Source organism: Botryllus schlosseri, chromosome 13, assembly GCF_051294905.1.
Source record: "Botryllus schlosseri isolate E-star chromosome 13, Bs_hap1, whole genome shotgun sequence".
In the NCBI taxonomy this organism is placed as follows: domain Eukaryota; kingdom Metazoa; phylum Chordata; class Ascidiacea; order Stolidobranchia; family Styelidae; genus Botryllus; species Botryllus schlosseri.
In genome coordinates this window covers 21,673,592-21,699,357 of record NC_137248.1, presented here as the reverse complement: position 1 = coordinate 21,699,357, position 25,766 = coordinate 21,673,592, and the positions used below count along the sequence as shown (strand labels likewise).

General features: G+C 40.3%; 1 protein-coding gene and 2 long non-coding RNA genes across 3 annotated transcripts; 1 reads left to right on the top strand and 2 right to left on the bottom strand.

Annotated features, from left to right (window-relative positions):
• Positions 1-6,670: 6,670 nt before the first annotated feature.
• LOC145454617 (uncharacterized) lies at positions 6,671-7,248 on the bottom strand. Its single transcript, XR_013920182.1, has 2 exons — positions 7,153-7,248; positions 6,671-6,730 (listed from the first exon to the last, which is right to left on the bottom strand). It is a non-coding gene; the product is annotated as an uncharacterized LOC145454617 (long non-coding RNA).
• Positions 7,249-23,853: 16,605 nt separating this feature from the next.
• LOC145453705 (uncharacterized) lies at positions 23,854-24,194 on the bottom strand. The gene is made up of 2 exons (XR_013919883.1): positions 24,104-24,194; positions 23,854-24,047 (listed from the first exon to the last, which is right to left on the bottom strand). It is a non-coding gene; the product is annotated as an uncharacterized LOC145453705 (long non-coding RNA).
• A 105-nt stretch (positions 24,195-24,299) lies between these two features.
• Positions 24,300-25,313, top strand: LOC145454626 (uncharacterized). The gene is made up of 4 exons (XM_080332618.1): positions 24,300-24,497; positions 24,557-24,662; positions 24,720-24,941; positions 25,137-25,313. The coding sequence occupies exons 1-4, from the start codon at positions 24,340-24,342 to the stop codon at positions 25,278-25,280; spliced, it is 630 nt and encodes a 209-aa protein (XP_080188744.1). The 5' UTR covers positions 24,300-24,339; the 3' UTR covers positions 25,281-25,313.
• Positions 25,314-25,766: the final 453 nt, after the last annotated feature.

The window sequence follows — 25,766 nt, the reverse complement described above, 5'->3', positions numbered from 1 at the left end:
CCGGTCGCCGTGAATGAATATCGAAGAGACTCTTGGAGGTATAGACAGCACCGTAACTGCCGCACCCCAAACCCCCCAATTGGGGGGGGGGGCGAGCTCGATCGGGGGCCCAAAATTTTTTCGTGAATTAGCATAAATCATAGAGTAATTTTTGACAATTTATGCAATTTTTTCAAAATTTTTTCGCGCCGGGCGCGAATTCTAGTAGCCATTTATCTTTATTATTGGGTATTGGAACATTACCGCGCCAAGACCCACCAAGACATACAATCAAGTTTTAGGCCATATAACATGCGACTCCAAGAAATGTGCCAGAACGATTGGCAGCGAGAAAAGCTTGGCCGAAAAGGTCTATGCCCTTATGCAGACCAAAGACTTCCCTATATACACAAAATACATATAGGTTTAATTGTCCATAGGCGCCTAAATGACTGGCGTCGAATGTTCCTGTCTTTGCAATCTGAACCTCACAAGACAAATACCATCCCGCTGGGAAAAATTTTATGCCAGTGAAGAAATACCAATTTGAAATCGTGTGCGTCTCGTAGTTTCGAAGCCTACGTTTGGTCGGTTCTATATTTTTTGATATAGCAGACTGGAAGTCACGAAATAACATCATGTAACGAAGTCATATCAGCGGTTCCGCCCGACGAAGATGTTTAATCATTATTTACGGGCCCGCCCGTATTCAAGACACTTCACTCAGCTCTGCCGGTAAATCTAATTATGTGAGTAGAGAGGACAATAAATTGATAGCATATTATATATGCAATCGCCAATCTGATTGACCGATTTTATCATAAATTATCAAAAATTTTCGCGCTTCGCGCTGGCTCACAATACAGTACAGGTAATTTCGTGACAAACGCGAACAACGTGATGGGGAGGGGTCGTTTTATCACCCTATGGGAGCCCAAGGCCCACGTTTTTTGGGGCCTGACGAGGTGCTGTTTCGTTCCTGCCAACGGGTATACGCCCGAAGATGTTTAATTATTATTGAGTGGTCCTACCTTTTCAAACACACCTCACTCAGCTCTACCGGCAAATCTGATTAAGTGAGCAGATAGAAGATAAAAATTGATAACAATGTATGCAATTCCCGATCATACTGACCGATGAAATCATGAATTCTAGAAATTTTGCGCGCTTCGGCGACAAAAGCTGGTTCACTAATGAAACTCCCAATGAATATGATGAACAGCGGTAAACAGTGTATCGCCGGAGGTGGGTCTGGGGGTCGAAGCCCCCTAGACGTTCAGTCTATAACCCTATGGGGGGCCCAAGACCAAAGTTTTGTTGGGGCCTGACGAAGTGCTGTTACGGCCCTGGGTATAGAGCTGTGGTAAGTAGCGAGAGGCAGAATACCTATACGATCTATACGTTCTAGGGCAGTGGTTCTCAACCGGGGGTCCGCGGACCCCTGGGGGTCCGTGAAGCATTTTCAGGGGGTCCGCGAGGCCTCTAAATTTGTAAAATGAATGACAACTTAATTTTTATTTATTGTTTTGATTAGGAAAAGCATGAGGCAGTTCCGCTTCATAATTGCTTGAACTTTAGGACTCACATCATTAAAATGGCCGTCTCAGATGAAATATCCGACTGTGCAAACTCATTTTAATTGTCAAATTGCCAATAGCCTGCTAATGCAAACATATATTGCTGTTTAGAGATGTTTCGTAGGGGTTTGTGTAAAAAATGAAATGTAGGAGATAGCACATCAAACAGGGCGACTTCAAAATGTTTGCAAAACATTATGGATTTGGAGTTGTCAGTCTCAGCAAATTAGTAAACAGTAGTTGAAAACAGAAATTCCTGAATTTTTTCCTGTGATATAAATTCTAAATAACTTCAATATGAGATGCTAGATAGGAATCACTAGGCTAGACGTGCTCACACCAAAAGCTGTCGTCGGAAGCATCGCGCGTTGCGCGTTCGATTTGCCACCAATATATCTTAGTGGAAATGGATTTTCGGCACTCGTTCATACCAAATTGAAGACGCGGATTTTAAATACGATAAATACAGCTTGAAAATTCGCTTTGAGATAATAAAAGTCTATAAAAGTCTACCCAATTTCAACATATAGTGTGCTGTTCTTTTCAAGAGAAGTCATTTTGTGGCTGTTTATCACTAGCCTGCAATAATACTTGCACAGGACAGATGGCGGTTGCACGATAATTGAGCTAATTTTGAACAAAAACTTGAGGGGGTCCGCGAGGGTCCGTGACGGTCCAAAAGGGGTCCGCGAAGACGAAAAGGTTGAGAACCACTGTTCTAGGGCACCATGTTACAGTTACGACACCGGTAACATTGGGTCTTTAATTTTGGATTTGGCATTCGAGCACAAACAGAAACGCATACAAAGCATTCCATCCGAATTTCCATCCAAGCATACAATAAACCTGAGCGTAGACAAATCACTAGCATAACTTTGTTCGTGAACTAAAAACAAAACATAATTTCAAGATCCCGCAACCAGAGTGAAGCGTCACGTTGCTACGACACATTCAAACCAATGTTTAGTCACGTATCCAGTCAACCGTGACATGTAGGTAATCTCCATCTCCACTCCATGCTTCACATGATATATATATATCATTGTATCAGTGACGTGCGGTGCGGTTCATGGCTGGTGAGGCGCGGACCCCCCCCCCCACACACACACACACACAAACACACACGCACGTGAAGTACCTGATAAAGAGACCCAAAATGTGAATAACAACAGCAGCGGGTATAGAAGAGCATTTTCTTTGCACACTGATAGCCGTTGCAATTTAACATTCTACAATACATGTAGGACTGGCCGCTATTGTGCTAAATGGGCAAGTTTAGAGGATAAAAATTACTGTCTCTTCAAGTACCGGTATAAATTATCCAAAGGACATGAAAATAGCATCCTCATTTACAAATATTTTTTCAGTAAAAAAACACTAGATTTGCCGAATTTCGAAGGAAAATACACTAGGACACTGGGTCAAGTCAAAATACTCTGGATCTAGTGTAAAAACACTAGGGGCGGCACCACTGACCACAAACAACGACAACGCAGGCTATGTAAGTATAGCTATCACATAACACAATTAAGGGTCATAGAATAGGCAGTGGCTATTCGTCCGGAACCGGATCCTCTATAGTCCAGGCTATTCGTCCGGAACTGTGTGACGTAACTAAGCACGTCCAGCATTTGACGTGTGACGTAATTATACTGACGTTGCTGAGTTGACGGACTTCGGCTGTTTAACGTTCGCATGTTTAGTTTATCGCTCTATTATACGGCCGTAAACCAAACTTTACGCTGATTGGTCGAGAGACAATGGCCATGGATACGACGCAGCAACGGAGGACGCTGCATTTACCTAAACCTATAGTCGGCACTACGATGTATTCCTATAGCCGTGTAGACTGTATAAAAACGACAAGATTACAGTCAAATGTTTATTTCTTTATCCATAATAAAATTAGGAAAGGAAATAAAATATTTAATAACTTATACTGAAATAGAATGCCGAAATACTGCAGTGAATGCAGTGCCACCAATGACAATGAACTGGGGAAGAACAGATCTTTCCATTCATTTTCTTCCAACGTAAAGGACAGGAAGGCTTGGGAATGCAGAGTATAAGAAGGCAGGACTATTTGTGACATACATTTGGGCCTGAATTTGATGCCAATAAGAGTGATTTACTTGTAATTATCTAACAGCAGTCAAATATAAACTAATTTTCTGTGATTTCTGCCCAAGTTCAAATTTCATGAGCTCATCGCATGTGCTGTTACGATACCTCAAGCACACCAGTGCGGATGAGGTCTGCTCAGCTAGAATCACTCTATCATGTGAAGCACCCAGATATCCATATGGAAAAAGAACAAGACCGATCTTTGCTACATTCACATGAGTGATGCTTAGTAGTCTTGAATGGCCCTTTCTTCGTGCAATAACCAGAGGTGGTCAGTAACGAAGTACTTCTACTTTTTGAAGTACTTGAAGTAGATTTTGCCCACTCACACTACTTTTTAAGTAGTTATGATTTTAGACTACTTCTACTTCTACTTGACAGTTTTCAGTTTTGTAGGCAAAAATAAGTGTAGAATACCTACTTACTTACTTACTTGTGAACCACCACTCCTACTTCTACTTGAGTAGAAATTCCGCCGTTACTTCTACTTCTACTTGAGTAGCGACGGTGACTACTTTGACCACCTCTGGCAATAACCCCCACGATATTGAATACCTGTTCATACTGTACTGTCCTTGAAGTGATTTGAAAAGAGATGTTGCATATGGAGTAGGCTACCTGCTGTCTTGTTCCCCTCAAAGCACTCCAAAACCCAGGGTTGTAACCAAGTCACAAGGCTCCGAGTCACAAGTCAATGTCACTTTTATATTTTTGACTCGAGTCAAGTCGAGTCATTTTCAATTCCCACCGAGTCAAGTCCGAGTCCAAGTCAGTGAACAGAGGATCGAGTCCGAGTCATGGTATTATGACTCGAGTCCGAGTCCAAGTCATTGTGTTGACTGCTCAGTTTCCAGTTAAAATCTTCCTAAACCCACTTTTTTACCTCTTTTTGGTGATATTGAATGGTTCGCATTTATGATATATCAATTTTCTTCACTTTTAGCAGTTTCTGGTCGCATTTTCAAGTACCATTACCAACAAACGAAATCCCAATAGTGTGTTGGCTTCGAAATGTCCATGAAATGTCGGTCTTCGCCGTCTGAATCTCGAGTCAATGACTTGCTTCGAGTCATGCGCAATGACTCGAGTCCAAGTCGAGTCAATACCCAGAATGACTCGAGTCGAGTCGAGTCATTTCCGTATTTTGAGAAAATGACTCGAGTCGAGTCGAGTCATCCGAAAATCGTGACTCGAGTCTGACTCGAGTCGAGTCATGACTCGAGTCATTACAACCAATGTTCCCTCTAAGCTGCGCACGTGCGCAAATGCGCAGTGCTGAAACGGTCTCTGCGCACAGAAAATCTACGCTACGCACAAAAAATCAGAAATGATGTTTTGTTTTATAGTTGTTGCGCACTGTTGTCCAATGGACCACGCAGGCGCGCAGATTCGTGAAAATTAAGATGGAACATTGTCAGGGCCAAATAGTGTTATCACTGAAGTCTGAAATCGAGGTACAAGTGCGCCCCACAAAGGTAACTATTGCGCTCTGTGAAGAAATAAGAATTCACAAGCACGTGCGCCTCACGGAAGATATTTCTATAGTATAGAATCGTACGCGTGAGCGATACTGATATCAATTCAATCGCGCATTATTGTCTGGGAATGGCGAAACAACATGGTTTAACAAAGTTATAAATAGTAATGGGCTAGCTCGAAGTTAATCTCCGAGAAACTAACGAATAGTCTTCTCCACGTGGCATGAACATTGCGTAAGATTTACTCAGGACCGTAACTTTCGCACCCAACCCCCCCCCCCCCCCCCCAACCCCCCATTGGAAGGGCCGTGCTCGAAAGGGGTCCAAAATTATTTCGAGAATTAAAATAAATCATGGTGTATTTTTGGGAAATTTTCAGGAATTTTTTTTTCGCGCTGCGCGCGTTTCATTGTTGTCTGATATCTGATTATTGGGTACCCTTTCCCAACAAAAATTACGCATGATTTATAGAAATGGGCAGTTGAGCGTCGGCCAATACCGCACCATGACGTGCCAAGACATATGAAGTTAAAGGCTATGTAACATGCGACTCGAAGAAGTGCGCCAGAAAGATCAGCAGTGAGGAAACCTTGGGCGAAAAAGACTGGCCCGGTGCTGACCGAAACTTCGATATATACAAATATATGTGCAATTGTCCATGTCCATAGGCGCCTAAATGGCTGGCGCCGAATGTTCCTGTCCTGGCGGCCCGAGTCCCACAACAAGACAAATGCCATATCGAGGGAACATTATTTTCCAGTTACGAAATACCAATTAGAAATCGTGTGCGTCTTCTACATTAGTACGTTTTTGCGATTTCAACATCTTTTGACATAGCAGATATAGGGGGTCACGAAATAGCATCATGTAACGAAGTCATTATATCATCGGGTACGCCCGAACATGTTTTATTATTATTTAGAGGGCATATCTATTCCAACACACCTCACTGGCTCAGCTCTACCGCTAAATCTGATTATGTGAGCAGGAAGAGGATAAAAATTGATAGCAATATATATGCAATTCCCGATCACATTGGCCGATGCAATCGTGAGTAGTTATATAGATCGCTCGTGATGTGGCAGGGGCTCTTATGGGCCCGCTCGCATGTCGCCGCGAAACTCGTGTTGGCATATCGCGCTTTTAGACCCCCCCTTCCGCTCGCACATCGCCATTGGTTCTTACGGGTGCGTTCGCATGTCGCACTTTCAGGTATAGGCATCTCTCGCACATCGCATGGAAAACTCGTGGTGGCACATCGCACTTTTAGGTATAGGCATCTCTCGCACATCGCATGGAAAACTCGTGGTCGCATTCGCCATGTGTTCTTATGGGTGCGTCGGCATATCGCACTTTCGGGTATAGACATCTCTCGCGCTGTGTTGAATAGGTATCAGGAATAGTAAATAGTCACGTGATTGATTCTTAGTTAATGTGTATATTACAAATTATTAAATATGACCGATTCGAGTTAATCCCAACGTTTACGGTGAGTACGACAATGATATATCGTTATTCTTATGGCGGGGGTGGCATGCGGCTATTGCGTCTTATGGCGGGGGTGGCGAGCGGCTATTGATGCTAACACGAAACCCGGGGTGGCGAGTGGCGCTCATTTCTTACGACGGGGGTCGCAAGCGGCTCTTATGACTTATGGCAGTGGCGGCAAGTCGTACTCTCGGGTATTTAGTTTGCCACAGAGCCGGCGTAGACAGTGATTCGAATATCAACAATAGTCGCGTTCGCAAACTAACACTTCAAAAAGATGTGAAATATTTGTAAAATCCTACGATCGCTCACAAGATACCACTTCCGACATATCGATCTATCACTCAATACACAACCGAAGTTGAATCGTAATTGAATGCGTAAATTTATCACCTCGACATCAAAATTCGAAAACAACAACTTGATGCTTTATGTTCTCACTCTAATTTCATGATAAGTGTAATAAGTGCCGAATAACAGATACACCATCGGCGAGACTTGAATACCAACAAATTGTCACTTATTTCTATTCTAGCCGTAATCCTTTGTGAAGTTAACGCTTATTCAAAAAGGTGTGAAATATTTACAAAACCCCGCGATCACTGACAAGATAATGTTTCGGACATAACCATCTTTCGCGGCTTCGTGTTACAGGAATATCGATCGCTCACGCGGTGAAATTTTCGTAAGCAGTTTGTCACAGAACTTGATTTCCCTCGTAAGATTTAATAAGTGACGAATAACAGATCGCCAGTGTCGGTAACTTGAATAGCGACAAATTGTCACTTATTTCTACTCTAACCCTAATCCTTTGTGAAGTGTACGCTTATTCAAAAAGGTGCGAAATAATTCTAAAATCCTACGATCGCTCAAAAGATAACACCTATAAGACATAACCATCTCTCGTGACTTGTGGTTACATACATCCCAATCGCTACAATGTAATATGTTGGTAGTTTGGTGCAGAACTGGATTTCACGAGTCTGATATAATAAGAATATTACCTATTAAGTAATAAGCATCGAATAACAGAACCGTCGCAGACGGTGACTTGACTATCCAAGATTTGATACTTTCCGTGATCGCTATATGTTTCACGTTGACTTTGGTTGCGTGATGCGAATCATGAGAATATTCAATCAATGTGTCAATTTGTCAACTTGAAATGAAACTCACTACACAAACCAAGTTGATTCGTATCTGAATGTGTCGATTCGGTACAATTCTAATTATTTCGAGAAATCTTTTTAACGCGATCTTTTGATTCGACTGTAACCTGAATATTACTGACGCCGAATTTCAGCCACATTGAATTATTCACACATTCCGCGCCGCTGTTTTCACACCTATAGAATCAATACCAACTATAACTCAACAAGAATCAAGAATCACAAGTATGTGCATTATACAGTTATTGTCTTTGTCAACTTGAAATCAAACTCTTAATACAAACACGCATCTTGCCACTTGTCAACTGTATCATGAAAATCCTCGAACCTGTATTATTAAGAATGTTATAGTACGGCGTCGGAATCCACTCGCGGGATGTACTAAAGGTAAATTCAGATCATCCAAAATGAAATATCTCGACTTTGACATAGTCTGAATTGAAATAGATTGACAAACATGACTACCAACTTTCACCCAGTCACATTTCGAAATTATACGCATATTGATTTGAAACAAGTCATGAAATATTACAACTATATTCGCGATCGGACTTTCCGTTGGGCAAAGATAGTTTCAAAAATACTATCACTATGACATCTCAACATTTTAACATCTTGCCATCAACAAAAGAGTCAATCATGAAAACCTTGTCAAGTAAATCCGTTTGTAACTCACCGAACCAAAGCAAAAAGTGTCCATACGAAAAGTAGACAAGACTACGCAAGTAATCACTACAACCCACAAACATATCATGTTCGGTTTTAGGCATATACCACCAACTCGTCTTTTTTGTTCAACTGTAAAAGTCGTTACTATGCCGCAAGACAAAGAAATTACTATGCGGTATATTTTGTAAGACAAAAGTAATTACTTCTCGGTGTCGGCGACTTGGGGTTAACATAATATATTTGAGTATACGACATTTGAAAGTATGACCATCGTAGTTTCTTACAATCGAACGCAGGTGTTATATCGAAAATTATCGTGATGTAAACATAAGGATTGTCACATTGATTTGACATATGAGATTTGTAATAGTTGATCATTACTTTATTATTAAATTATTTGTGTTAATTAGACCCGGCATTGTGGTAAATGTTACGACAGCAACAAACTTTTCAGTACCAATGTTATTAACATATTAAGCTGTAAAACTATGTGTGTCTGAAATGTTCTTGATAGGAAAATTAATCCACCTTGGTAAAAATCACTCAGCGTATCGCGGATATCAGAAAATATTACCAGTAACCGAGACTAAAGATGAAACGACAATATCGGTATTATTACATTCAACAATCAGTACAATTATTAAAATCTATCGTTTGCGATAAACAACACTAAAGATGTAATAATTCCAGTATTCATTCATTGAACATCCGATACAAAATGCTTTATTATCCCGATTCCCAACGGGTAATTGAAACGACTAAGTGTAGAATCAGTATATCACAATATCGTTACTATTGAATCCAACGATTTATTGTCGGAATTTGCGACAGAGAATTGAAACATATACACTTTACAGAGTATGAAAATATCACTTTGAGTATCGAGTACCGTTCGAAGCTAGCGATCAATTCTTAATCATTTCTGTAACTCCCCATTGTGCGTGCTAAATGTAAAATATCGCGAGGTTATACACTCTAAGACTTTGATTATTGTAAAAGTAAATTGTGATATGTTTGTTAGATGCATCCAATTCAACTAGAAGTGTCTAGTGCCCAACACTCGTAATATCAAAAAGTACTTGCTACACTGTTATTTGCTAAACGTGTTTTGTATTGTTGTTCATTTCTAGTATTGATTGAAATTGTTTTTGAACCCTCAAATAATAATTCCCGACATGAAACTAAGCCGCCGAAAGTCGTTACCATCACAAAGAAACAATTTGCACGATGTTTACTAAATGTGTCCTATAGTTAGGTGTACTGGAATTATTTGTAAAACACACACACACACACACACACACACACACACACGATCAGAGAAATTGGAAATTTTTCCGTTGTCATTCGCTAAAGTAAATGTCATCACAATACTCTGTCACTAAAAGACGTTACTTGGACGTGCTTGAATTCTAGACATAGTTCTGATTTACCCAACACAAGACTCAAGGACAACCCTAGTTTCAGCCGAACACAGATACAAAATAATACTTGTTGTGTTGTCGCGGCATCATCACTCAACAATATCACCCTCAATACAAATGATGTTTATGTGTAACATGCTATTGATTTGAACCACACCCACCTGACGGAAGAGGATTTACTCAATCTTTACAAAATGGATATTGACCAACATCACATCACCGGATTGTATCTGTTTCGCTGGATACGAGTTATGTTAGTTTAACAGTAAACAAATTTCACCCTCTTGGATTATGAACTCAATGCGTTAGCAGTCATTCAATATTTTGTTTGTGTCAACTAGTTACTTGGTATGTTACGCCACAACTCTTACAAAAGTACGAAGGATATTAACATCGCACTAAGTAATTAACTTTACTCGATATTCTCGCATTACGAAACTAAAGAATGGTTGGTTAGACTCTACAAACTGTTTCGATATCACAAGACCTTTATTGTCTGAATGGGTGTTCATGTGTCTTAAGAACCAAATAGTTCAACACAGCACTAGTACCAACAGAAACATCAGAGTTGTTTACACGAAAGTTTGTATGCGCGCAGTATGCGAATACCATGTGTAAGTCCAGCACAATTGTGGTATCCATCCGGGTTTAGTTAACACAATTTACGACACCGAGGTCACCTCATCTTTCGTAAGACAACAAACCAACCAAGGTTTCAGGATATGACCATGTCATAGCAATAAATCAGCTACTCCTACAACAGAGTACATATGTTTTCTAGTTACGGTGCTTACATCTTACACACAAATCAATCTACTTTGCTAACAAAAAGTGCTGGGTCATCAAGTGATTGCCCTAACAACAAAACAGCTAAACGTACTATCATACAAAATGGCCGTTATAGTCACCAACGGTACATGGTACAAGTAACAAGTCTCGAGAATCCAGTTATTGAAAAAACATGAAAGTGTTTCTCCTGCACCAAGTCGTTATGTTGACGAAAGCGTATATTGTAATATCATGATCGATTTGCATTCGTTGGTCACAAAATGTCACTACTCTAAATAATTATTTTTCACTCAAACACAAACGCATACTTGTCACCAATCGTTTTCATCAAGCACGAGTTCAAGAAACCTGCTACGACATGAATTCCGATTTAGTTTTACAAATATTTTATAATTGTTTTTATTAACACTATATCAATGTCATCAAGTTGAGTGTTTACGATATTAGTGTGTAGGTGTGTGTGTCATACTTGGAGGATCCGTATTACAATTGACTCGAATTGACTAAATGTAAGAAGGGTTGAAATGTTTCGAATCGATTCATAAGTGGTCTTCGTTGTGGTTTTCGTCGGACATACAGCACGAACTAACTGTAGACTCCTCTCTGTTGTGCAGCTACTCGGTAATCGAAATGCATTAACATGTAAACAACGATCTTGTTTCGTCACACCAAAAATATGTTCACTATCGCGATACTCTGCACAAGACGTGCATAGCCTTTTCACACTCGTAATAGTATACCAACGTCAAGCGATAACGTTTAACAAGACCAACGGCACTGAACCCACGACGTTTACCTATGTAAAATTACCACTTTCACTTGTCAGTCCATCGTTTACCTGACTAAACATATTATTTTCCTTTGGAGATCTGACGTTTACCCAGAGTAAGAAACCATTTTCACTTGTAAATATATTTTTTCCTTGGCTAACAAACCATTTTCACTTGGAAATATATTTTTTTCTCTGAGCAACAAACCATTTTCACTTGGAAATATATTTTTCCCCGAGCAACAAACCATTTTCACTTGGCCGGTCGTCGTTTACCTGAGTAAGAATATCATTTTCCTTTGGAGATCTGGCGTTTACCCAGTGTAACAATGCATTTTCACTTGGAAAAATACTTTTACCTAGAGTAACTAATCATTTTCTCCTGGGTAACAATCCCTTTTCGTCTGGAAACTATCATTTAACTGAGTACCAATACCGTTTTCACTTGGAAATACATTTTTTCCCTGGGTAACAATACCATTTTCGTTTTGAAAACTGACAACCACACCAGCCAATTTGATATTTTTGTATATTGTTACAACGAACAGTGACGGAAATATACACAGACTACCGGTTTCAAAGTATACCCCCATCAGTCGTATCAATATCATCGGTTAACCACATACAATATGCTCTTGTACACCGAAATGCATGTTTTGGAAAATTGGACAATAGACTTCGATAGTTCTGTGATGTCCGGGTTCGTGCTTTGGATTTTCCAGAGTCAAAATGTCTGAATAAAACACCTCCTCGACGATGGTTGGTATGTGGATAACGGTGTTCGGAAAACGGTTGGATTTATGTCACCCATCGCGATAACAATTCCTGGTCGAGTTTTCCCCCACATGTTTACTATATTGTGTCTTTATTGGTCAATGTATGTCTCGACATTCAGTTTGAAATCGGAAATGATAAAGTATGTAACCGGATCCGGATATCAACTCTGAATCGATAAACCAATGAACAATATTCAAAGTAAACATGTTACACCCTGTGTTTCCACGAAAAAATACCATCCAGACATACGTCGCGCTTGTTTGCCCACACCAGTATACGCGCAAATGGAGGTGTGTGACATTGCATGCAATGTGTTGGTATACAAACATCGATCCCCAGACATTATCATAGCCGGTAATTTTGATGCAGATCGAATGTCATCTCACCCGATAACAATGTCATACCAATAAGCCACATTGCAATGACTCTGAGTCAATCTGAAGCATGACATACAGACACACAAGCATGGAACCGTAACATGGGTTATTCGCACGACGGTGAAAGTGAACTATACAACATATACCAATAGAGCGTTCACAGTCGAATAAGCGAACCGTGCACAATCATATGCCCTGGTTTTTGTTGGATATGTACGAAACCAATAAATCGATACATTTCTGTTCCTTCTACGGTAATAATACAAGCATCATTCCAATGCATCGCTCGAATGTGAGGTTCGTCGGGTGTAAAATCCATGTCAAATGACACCAAAGTGTGCCTTCCGTGTTTTATTATTTCCACCGACGCTTCTTGTCTGTGTCGTAACACTGTGGTGCAGGGATTTGAAAAACGGTACATTCTAAAACGGATTGACATGTTCTTCGATATGACCAACAGAATCGACGTCAATAGCCTTGTGACGATGTCGTTTTAAAATGTTACCGGACGAACCCTTACGATGATGTGTTTTATGATTGCGTGTGAAATCACGAGGTAGTGTTCTATTGTGGTGTACGATTGCAGTCTTCATTCCACAGAAACACACCTTATTGGATCACAGTATCAGTCCGAGATTTTCAGAATCACTGTTCGCGATATTTATCTGGAGTCGTTATGTGGGAGTAGCGACATCCATTCATCGTGACTAGGGCTGGGCACAATGATTCGAGTACTCGAATCTGAATCGAGTATTAATTTTAATGATTCGAGTCGAGTAGTAAAAGTCGATTTTTTCGAGTACTGAAATTATACGTTTCTCGCCACTGAAAGATTATTTATCAACGAGAATTATAGTTTCGATACTAATTTTCACTGTTGGAGCCTTGGAACATTGATTGCCCGTATGGTACCATACGTAACATGTAGTACAAAGCTACCAACGTTACTGGGAATAGCATGTTTCTGAAGTCATGATCATCCCACAACATTGTCACCAAGTGCAATGAAATCGGTATGGTCGAATAATACCAAAGTATCTTTAATGTGATGGATAACAGGCATTACATTCTTTGAGATCGCATAAAAGGTACATATTAGAGCTTTGACACATTACATTCTATTATGACGTCATAACGAGTGATACTCGATTACTCGACTCGACTCGAAGCATATTACGTGATTCAGAATCGAATCACTCAGGTACTCGATTTTGCCCAGCCCTAATCGTGACTGAAAGACTGATCGCAATCATTTCGAGCACCGTACTTCGATAGTTCACCTAGATCAAACGCTGCAGCAGAAAACTTCGGTGTCGACAACACAATGGATATTGACCGATGTATCCAGTCGCCAGCGGTCTGGGTGGTCCGTCTGCAGATAGGGTAATGACTATCTTGTAATGTTACAACGCGATAAAACCATCGAATAAATCAGTGAACGGTGTCGCAATATCGATGTAATAGCGCGGACTCAGAGTCATTGCAATGTGGCTTATTGGTATTGTTATCAGGTGACATTCGATCTACATCAAAACTACCGGCTATGATAATGTCTGGGGATCGATGTTTGTATACCAACACATTGCATGCAATGTCACACACCTCCATTTGCGCGTATACTGGTGTGGGCAAACAAGCGCGACGTATGTCTGGATGGTATTTTTTCGTGGAAACACAGGGTGTAACATGTTTACTTTGAATATTGTTCATTGGTTTATCGATTCAGAGTTGATATCCGGATCCGGTTACATACTTTATCATTTCCGATTTCAAACTGAATGTCGAGACATACATTGACCAATAAAGACACAATATAGTAAACATGTGGGGGAAAACTCGACCAGGAATTGTTATCGCGATGGGTGACATAAATTCATCCGTTTTCTGAATACCATTATCCGTGTATCAACCAGTTACCAAAGTCGAGGAGGTGTTTTATTCAGACATTTTGACTCTGGAAAATCCAAAGCACGAACCCGGACATCACGGACATATCGGAAACCTCTTTATTCGCCAATTCCGAAAACATACACGTCGATGTACAACAGCTCATTGTTATTGTATGTGAGTAACCAATGATTTTGATGGGATGCATCAGAGCAAGTGAATATTTGATTAGACAAATGTATCGGAGTCGTTGTTGGTGTATATTTTGTCACTGTCCGTTGTAACAATATACAAAAATATCAAATTGTCTGGTGTGGTTGTCAGTTTTCAAAACGAAAATGATATTGTTACTCAGGGAAAGATAGATTTCCAAGTGAAAAACGGTATTGGTACTCAGGTAAATGATAGTTTCCAGACGAAAAGGGTTTGTTACCCAGGAGAAAATGATTAGTTACTCTAGGTAAAAGTATTTTTCCAAGTGAAAATGTATTGTTACACTGGGTAAACGCCGGATCTCCAAAGGAAAATGATATGTTTAGTCAGGTAAACGATGGACTGACAAGTGAAAGTGGTAATTTTACATAGGTAAACGTCGTGGGTTCAGTGCCGTTGGTCTTGTTAAACGTTATCGCTTGACGTTGGTATACTATTACGAGTGTGAAAAGGCTATGCACGTCTTGTGCAGAGTATCGCGATAGTGAACATATTTTTGGTGTGACGAAACAAGATCGTTGTTTACATGTTAATGCATTTCGATTACCGATATGGTGCACAACAGAGAGGAGTCTACAGTTAGTTCGTGCTGTATGTCCGACGAAAACCACAACGAAGACCACTTATGAATCGATTCGAAACATTTCAACCCTTCTTACATTTAGTCAATTCGAGTCAATTGTAATACGGATCCTCCAAGTATGACACACACACCTACACACTAATATCGTAAACACTCAACTTGATGACATTGATATAGTGTTAATAAAAACAATTATAAAATATTTGTAAAACTAAATCGGAATTCATGTCGTAGCAGGTTTCTTGAACTCGTGCTTGATGAAAACGATTGGTGACAAGTATGCGTTTGTGTTTGAGTGAAAAATAATTATTTAGAGTAGTGACATTTTGTGACCAACGAATGCAAATCGATCATGATATTACAATATACGCTTTCGTCAACATAACGACTTGGCGCAGGAGAAACACTTTCATGTTTTTTCAATAACTGGATTCTCGAGACTTGTTACTTGTACCATGTACCGTTGGTGACTATAACGGCCATTTTGTATGATAGTACGTTTAGCTGTTTTGTTGTTAGGGCAATCACTTGATGACCCAGCACTTTTTGTTAGCAAAGTAGATTGATTTGTGTGTAAGATGTAAGCACCGTAACTAGAAAACATATGTACTCTGTTGTTGGAGTAGCTGATTTATTGCTATGACATGGTCATATCCTGAAACCTTGGTTGGTTTGTTGTCTTACGAAAGATGAGGTGACCTCGGTGTCGTAAATTGTGTTAACTAAACCCGGATGGATACCACAATTGTGCTGGACTTACACATGGTATTCGCATACTGCGCGCATACAAACTTTTGTGTAAACAACTCTGATGTTTCTGTTGGTACTAGTGCTGTGTTGAACTATTTGGTTCTTAAGACACATGAACACCCATTCAGACAATAAAGGTCTTGTGATATCGAAACAGTTTGTAGAGTCTAACCAACCATTCTTTAGTTTCGTAATGCGAGAATATCGAGTAAAGTTAATTACTTAGTGCGATGTTAATATCCTTCGTACTTTTGTAAGAGTTGTGGCGTAACATACCAAGTAACTAGTTGACACAAACAAAATATTGAATGACTGCTAACGCATTGAGTTCATAATCCAAGAGGGTGAAATTTGTTTACTGTTAAACTAACATAACTCGTATCCAGCGAAACAGATACAATCCGGTGATGTGATGTTGGTCAATATCCATTTTGTAAAGATTGAGTAAATCCTCTTCCGTCAGGTGGGTGTGGTTCAAATCAATAGCATGTTACACATAAACATCATTTGTATTGAGGGTGATATTGTTGAGTGATGATGCCGCGACAACACAACAAGTATTATTTTGTATCTGTGTTCGGCTGAAACTAGGGTTGTCCTTGGGTCTTGTGTTGGGTAAATCAGAACTATGTCTAGAATTCAAGCACGTCCAAGTAACGTCTTTTAGTGACAGAGTATTGTGATGACATTTACTTTAGCGAATGACAACGGAAAAATTTCCAATTTCTCTGATCGTGTGTGTGTGTGTGTGTGTGTGTGTGTGTGTGTTTTACAAATAATTCCAGTACACCTAACTATAGGACACATTTAGTAAACATCGTGCAAATTGTTTCTTTGTGATGGTAACGACTTTCGGCGGCTTAGTTTCATGTCGGGAATTATTATTTGAGGGTTCAAAACAATTTCAATCAATACTAGAAATGAACAACAATACAAAACACGTTTAGCAAATAACAGTGTAGCAAGCAGGGCTTCGGAGCAGCCGTAAATTTAAACTGCTCCGGCTCCGGCTCCGGAGCTCTCTTCTATCATACATTAGCTCCGGCTCCAGCTCCGGAGCCGCATTATTACCACTGCTCCGGCTCCAGCTCCGGCTCCGGCTCCAGCTCCGGCTCCGGCTCTGAAATTATCGAATGGGCCTAGCTATATCAGGGGTGGCCAACCCGCGGGCCAAATGTGGCCCGCGAGAGGTTTTGCGTGGCCCGCGAGGCAATCTCCTATTATATTATCGAAAATGAATTGCTCAGATTGTGAACTTGCAATGCCAACCAAAAATTACAATTCTGGCTGCGAGACTTGGGATGTTGATGACTAAAATATCAGTTCCGACGCATTGGCAGATCCACGGTCCAGTCACATTTTCAGTAAATCGTCGTGCATTTCAATAAACTAAAATAGTAGCGACATTTTTCTTCACGCCTCGCGTGTTTAACTGTCACACGATTTCTTGGTTGATAGCCTACCCCCCACTGACAATGAAAAAAACGCCCAATTTACCCGATTGAGTCTAACTGTATTCGCAATTACGCGAGAAAGTCTTTTTGCGTTTGCGCTCGCATAAAGATCGTCAACGGTGAAATGTAGGCACAACATTATCGTCGCATATTAACGGAGACCTTCGATATCGATGTGACAATACGCCGAATAGTCGGGTCCTTGCAAACTGAGCCTAGCGGGCGGTATTCAGTAGACCCGCAATACTCAAGTAATAACATTATTGACCAAGTTTATTATAAACTTAGAAAATTTTATCCGCTTGGCGCGGCTAGTGGACCGCACACTCATTCTTCAATTGCATGTGCCCCTTTAGCCGAAAAGGTTGGCCATTCCTGGTCTATATAGATTACTAATCTACCCATAGGTTAGTTATCTATAGCAATCTAGAGTCTGTCAGCCGTCAGTAACATCCGATGTAGCAACGAAGACATATAGGTGCCGCCGTGCCAGCTTGTGACGTCATTCTGAATACTTGTCAATTGTCGACAACATCATAGTTGCACAACAACGCACTTTACTCTATGCCATTGCTGTGCACAGCATTAAAATTCAGGCCTGCTGTTCAATTATGATAAATCAGCAGATGTGGTTGTTGCATATATATATAATGGCATCTTATGAAATAGGTCGGAGCCGGAGCTACTACTCAAATAACGGGCTCCAGCTCCGGCTGAATTTTATATAGAGCTCCGGCTCCGGCTCCAGCTCCGGTGAAAATGCACGGCTCCGGGGCTCCGGCTACGGGCTCCGGCTCCGGCTCCAAAGCCCTGGTAGCAAGTACTTTTTGATATTACGAGTGTTGGGCACTAGACACTTCTAGTTGAATTGGATGCATCTAACAAACATATCACAATTTACTTTTACAATAATCAAAGTCTTAGAGTGTATAACCTCGCGATATTTTACATTTAGCACGCACAATGGGGAGTTACAGAAATGATTAAGAATTGATCGCTAGCTTCGAACGGTACTCGATACTCAAAGTGATATTTTCATACTCTGTAAAGTGTATATGTTTCAATTCTCTGTCGCAAATTCCGACAATAAATCGTTGGATTCAATAGTAACGATATTGTGATATACTGATTCTACACTTAGTCGTTTCAATTACCCGTTGGGAATCGGGATAATAAAGCATTTTGTATCGGATGTTCAATGAATGAATACTGGAATTATTACATCTTTAGTGTTGTTTATCGCAAACGATAGATTTTAATAATTGTACTGATTGTTGAATGTAATAATACCGATATTGTCGTTTCATCTTTAGTCTTGGTTACTGGTAATATTTTCTGATATCCGCGATACGCTGAGTGATTTTTACCAAGGTGGATTAATTTTCCTATCAAGAACATTTCAGACACACATAGTTTTACAGCTTAATATGTTAATAACATTGGTACTGAAAAGTTTGTTGCTGTCGTAACATTTACCACAATGCCGGGTCTAATTAACACAAATAATTTAATAATAAAGTAATGATCAACTATTACAAAATCTCATATGTCAAATCAATGTGACAATCCTTATGTTTACATCACGATAATTTTCGATATAACACCTGCGTTCGATTGTAAGAAACTACGATGGTCATACTTTCAAATGTCGTATACTCAAATATATTATGTTAACCCCAAGTCGCCGACACCGAGAAGTAATTACTTTTGTCTTACAAAATATACCGCATAGTAATTTCTTTGTCTTGCGGCATAGTAACGACTTTTACAGTTGAACAAAAAAGACGAGTTGGTGGTATATGCCTAAAACCGAACATGATATGTTTGTGGGTTGTAGTGATTACTTGCGTAGTCTTGTCTACTTTTCGTATGGACACTTTTTGCTTTGGTTCGGTGAGTTACAAACGGATTTACTTGACAAGGTTTTCATGATTGACTCTTTTGTTGATGGCAAGATGTTAAAATGTTGAGATGTCATAGTGATAGTATTTTTGAAACTATCTTTGCCAAACGGAAAGTCCGATCGCGAATATAGTTGTAATATTTCATGACTTGTTTCAAATCAATATGCGTATAATTTCGAAATGTGACTGGGTGAAAGTTGGTAGTCATGTTTGTCAATCTATTTCAATTCAGACTATGTCAAAGTCGAGATATTTCATTTTGGATGATCTGAATTTACCTTTAGTATATCCCGCGAGTGGATTCCGACGCCGTACTATAACATTCTTAATAATACAGGTTCGAGGATTTTCATGATAGAGTTGACAAGTGGCAAGATGCGTGTTTGTATTAAGAGTTTGATTTCAAGTTGACAAAGACAATAACTGTATAATGCACATACTTGTGATTCTTGATTCTTGTTGAGTTATAGTTGGTATTGATTCTATAGGTGTGAAAACAGCGGCGCGGAATGTGTGAATAATTCAATGTGGCTGAAATTCGGCGTCAGTAATATTCAGGTTACAGTCGAATCAAAAGATCGCGTTAAAAAGATTTCTCGAAATAATTAGAATTGTACCGAATCGACACATTCAGATACGAATCAACTTGGTTTGTGTAGTGAGTTTCATTTCAAGTTGACAAATTGACACATTGATTGAATATTCTCATGATTCGCATCACGCAACCAAAGTCAACGTGAAACATATAGCGATCACGGAAAGTATCAAATCTTGGATAGTCAAGTCACCGTCTGCGACGGTTCTGTTATTCGATGCTTATTACTTAATAGGTAATATTCTTATTATATCAGACTCGTGAAATCCAGTTCTGCACCAAACTACCAACATATTACATTGTAGCGATTGGGATGTATGTAACCACAAGTCACGAGAGATGGTTATGTCTTATAGGTGTTATCTTTTGAGCGATCGTAGGATTTTAGAATTATTTCGCACCTTTTTGAATAAGAGTACACTTCACAAAGGATTAGGGTTAGAGTAGAAATAAGTGACAATTTGTCGCTATTCAAGTTACCGACACTGGCGATCTGTTATTCGTCACTTATTAAATCTTACGAGGGAAATCAAGTTCTGTGACAAACTGCTTACGAAAATTTCACCGCGTGAGCGATCGATATTCCTGTAACACGAAGCCGCGAAAGATGGTTATGTCCGAAACATTATCTTGTCAGTGATCGCGGGGTTTTGTAAATATTTCACACCTTTTTGAATAAGCGTTAACTTCACAAAGGATTACGGCTAGAATAGAAATAAGTGACAATTTGTTGGTATTCAAGTCTCGCCGATGGTGTATCTGTTATTCGGCACTTATTACACTTATCATGAAATTAGAGTGAGAACATAAAGCATCAAGTTGTTGTTTTCGAATTTTGATGTCGAGGTGATAAATTTACGCATTCAATTACAATTCAACTTCGGTTGTGTATTGAGTGATAGATCGATATGTCGGAAGTGGTATCTTGTGAGCGATCGTAGGATTTTACAAATATTTCACATCTTTTTGAAGTGTTAGTTTGCGAACGCGACTATTGTTGATATTCGAATCACTGTCTACGCCGGCTCTGTGGCAAACTAAATACCCGAGAGTACGACTTGCCGCCACTGCCATAAGTCATAAGAGCCGCTTGCGACCCCCGTCGTAAGAAATGAGCGCCACTCGCCACCCCGGGTTTCGTGTTAGCATCAATAGCCGCTCGCCACCCCCGCCATAAGACGCAATAGCCGCATGCCACCCCCGCCATAAGAATAACGATATATCATTGTCGTACTCACCGTAAACGTTGGGATTAACTCGAATCGGTCATATTTAATAATTTGTAATATACACACTAACTAAGAATCAATCACGTGACTATTTACTATTCCTGATACCTATTCAACACAGCGCGAGAGATGTCTATACCCGAAAGTGCGATATGCCGACGCACCCATAAGAACACATGGCGAATGCGACCACGAGTTTTCCATGCGATGTGCGAGAGATGCCTATACCTAAAAGTGCGATGTGCCACCACGAGTTTTCCATGCGATGTGCGAGAGATGCCTATACCTGAAAGTGCGACATGCGAACGCACCCGTAAGAACCAATGGCGATGTGCGAGCGGAAGGGGGGGTCTAAAAGCGCGATATGCCAACACGAGTTTCGCGGCGACATGCGAGCGGGCCCATAAGAGCCCCTGCCACATCACGAGCGATCTATATAACTACTATCGTGAATTATATAAATTTTTCGCGCTTCGCGCGTTTAGGGACGCTGCTACTAAATGGGCACCCAATATAGATGATAAGTACCAGAAAAGCCTAGAGCTCTAGTGGGTTCGTTTTATCACCCTATTGGAGAGTGGTTGCGCACTGTTGTCCGACGGCCTGCGCAGTGAGTTGGCGTGCTTGCGCAGACTCTTGAAAAATTAGAGTGAACATTGATTACAACCCTGCCAAAACCCTACCAAAATTGCTACTTGTGAGTCGAAGAGCCCTATGTATTTACCCCATTCTGCACATCCTCTCTGTTCTGATGTCCTCTGGGCTTAGGTAGCTAATCTGCATATGACTGACTTCGTTGGCTTCTAACCCTAAGATTCAGGTGATGGATTTGAAGATTCCATTTCAAGACTGCACGATGGCGATTCTAAATCATGATCACCCGATAACAATGTAAGATTTGCATGTGCAGCATCCGCAACATTGGAGGAAGACAGTTGACACGGCATGGAGTTCAGGGTCCGCCTCTTTGCAATGCGCATATCTTCTGCTTCACCACGGAGATTGCGACTGGGAATCGCACCTCTCTTTAGACGTGACTGTATTGGTGTATCTATAATGCACTAGCAGCAGAATCTTCCTTGCAAAAGTGGTGGGAGCAAATTATTATTATTGTACACAACAGTGGTGCTTTTAGTCTGTTTAAGGCTTTGTGCTCCACGACATGACAGTATTTGAACTGATCAATGCATTTATTCTTGTCTTTGACATTCTTTCCACTCTCTCACGCATCGGCTCGCGATTCATCGGGTCGTTAGCTGCCGACTTGTATCTTGGCTCACTGTGATTTCTGGGCTTTTTAAGTCACTGCAACTGCAGTGAGGTCGGCGATGAGCAAATGAAGCTTGTGGAAGTAGGATTGAAATCCTGCCTTCTTACTCTGCATTCCCAAGCCTTCCTGACCTTTGCGTTGGAAGGAAATGAATGGAAAAATCTGTTCTTCCCCAGTTCATTGCCATTGGTAGCACTGCATTTATATACTCAGCAGTATTTCGGCATTATATTTTAGTATGTTACTAAATTTTTAATTTTCTTTCCTAATTTTAATATTGATGACGAAATAAACATTTAACTATAATCTTGTCGTTTTTATACAGTCTAGTCTAGACGGCTATAGGAATACATCGTAGTGCCAACTAGGCTTAGGTAAATGCAGCGTCCTCCGTTGCTGTGTCGTATCCATGGCCATTGTCTCTCGACCAATCAGCGTAAAGTTTGGTTTACGGCGGTATTACTATAGATAACTAACCTACGGATAGATGGGCAACACGTGATTCACGGTCGAGAGCCCAGATGCCGTCAGATTTGTTGTCGCTTCATAGCATGAAGCGGCAGGTTGTTGGCCAGATTGATGTCTGGTGCAGATAGGATATAGGGCAATCACAACAGGTTATTTAGTGATACAGTACACAGGCACTGGCGCGACTATCATTGCATTAATATCAGGAGGATATTTCATGAGCAAAATAAGTCATGATATTCACTCCATTATTAATTGGTTTCAATATTGACTTCGGCTGAGATTTCCTTGAACTATTTTGGTTTGTATAATCATTAGAGCGGCCATTTTTTGACATGTCAAAATTTGTCAAAATCGTAGTGGTAAAAAGTTGCCTATTTCTGAGCCAAAAACGTTTTTCGATGCTAAACTACTTCGTTAGGACAGCTATAGTTCCTACCAGAAATGAAGATAAGAAGTTGGCTACAATTTTAACATTATGTGGTCAAAAAAACGCCCTAATAATCAGAGATAGGTTTTAGTATGTATTGCTAAATAAAGAGAATATGTTTTCATAATCCAGGCATAATTAATATGGAATAATTATATTTTGAATTACTGACTGAGGATATCATGTGTGCGTATGATTGCGGTGGAGGATGCATAAACGAGTCACAACTGGAGCTATTTCACTTCGAAGTCAGCTCTCATAAAATAATCCAGTTTTTGGGCAACATAGTCTTCTTGCTTTGCATGTTGATACTGCCTAGCCATGCAAAGATTCCTCCTATGTAAAAAAGAGGTAAACCAACACTATGGCTGAAACCTTGACGTTGGTGTGTTGGCTTTTGTCCAATATCAGCTGGCAGTCCACTTCGCAATGGTGACATATCAAACTGACACATATATCCTCAGTATTTATTATTTTCAATATTTAATATTATATTATATATATTATTCAATCAACTTTCGCTTGGGTATTGGGGATGCATCGTAGGGCTTCGCCGATCTTTTCATTGCCTTTGATTGGGTGACATGATGGATGTCGTACGCTAGCTGTGGAATATCCGGATTTGTCCGTCTTCTCCCCATTTGTGTCTGCAATCACAATCCCAGTCAATAATCTAACGCCTTATTACGTTTAAGTATCCTACTAAATTTCCAAAAAATGCCTCTAGCACATCTTGCGTGAACGTTCCAAGGGCCAACTTGGGCATTTCTTCGATGAGACGATCGCATAGACCCGCAGCTATTCGCTCTATTGTCTGTAGTGGTTAGAATGTTTGTCGCGAAAGGATGTGTGGTGGGCCACGCAATGGAATTTGGATGGAAAGTGGGACGCGAACTGAAATAGGTTGAGAAGCCCTGGTAATCTATACCTATCGTATAGATGATGCGCTTGCAATCATTCACTGGGCTGAAATGTGACAGTTTTTCATGCCAGATGAATGTCAGTTTGGCTACGGGTGTATCGAGTCGCAAAGTTGGAAATTGTTTGAAAGGGATGGGAGCAACCGGTACATCTGATTTTGTTCTGATGATGGAAAGGTATGAGTAACGAATTTTCACTTATATAACAAGGGGCTTGATTTTATGACCTAAAACAGATGGTTCAATATAGTCACATGCCGCATTAGTTATCCGATATGCAGCCTGGACGATGAAAGAATTGCATGGCTGAGTGAATTTGCGGATCGATTATTGAGCTGGAAGGTCAGTTCCTCATAGTTATTATTCGAGCTATTTTCGGGTTATCATGTAATTTTTTAGAAATATGCTGCAAGTCGTGGTGAGCCAAAACGAATGATGGTAAAACCCACAATGGAAGGCCTAATTTTCACGTCACGGAATATGGTGGGTCTATGCGATCGTCTCATCGAAGAAATGCCCAAGTTGGCCCTTGGAACGTTCACGCAAGATGTGCTAGAGGCATTTTTCAGTCGAGCTCAGCTGCGCGCGCCTCTTCAGATGCACTGTCTGAGAATTATCAAGGTGAAATACACTAAGAAAATGTTGATCAAGTCCCTGCATTAATTCGATTTTTAGTACGCATTGTATCGATATTTTTAAAAAGTTTATTTAGACTCTCGCGGGCCGCACAGAACGATGTTGCGGGCCGCATGCGGCCCGTGGGCCGTAGTTTGCCCACCCCATGCGTTAGATTATTGACTGGGATTGTCATTGCAGAGACAAATGGGGAGAAGACGGACAAATCCGGATATTTCACAGCTAGCGTACGACATCCATCATGTCACCCAATCAAAGGCAATGAAAAGATCGGCAAAGCCCTACGATGCATCCCCAATACCAAAGCGAAAGTCGATTGAATAATATATATAATAGGCTATAATATTAAATATTGAAAATAATAAATACTGAGGATATATGTGTCAGTTTGATATGTCACCTTTGCGAAGTAGACTGCCAGCTGATATTGGACAAAAGCCAACACACCAACGTCAAGGTTTCAGCCATAGTGTTGGTTTACCTCTTTTTTACATAGGAGGAATCTTTGCATGGCTAGGCAGTATCAACATGCAAAGCAAGAAGACTATGTTGCCCAAAAACTGGATTATTTTATGACAGCTGACTTGGAGGTGAAATAGCTCCAGTTGTGACTCGTTGATGCATCCTCCACTGCAATCATATTTTGTTCAGATTCGAGAATCATTGTGCCAAGCCCTACGCCCACATGATATCCTCAGTCAGTAATTCGAAATATAATTATTCCATATCAATTATGACTGGATTATGAAAACATATTCTCTTTATTTAGCAATACATACTAAAACCTATCTCTGATTATTAGGGCGTTTT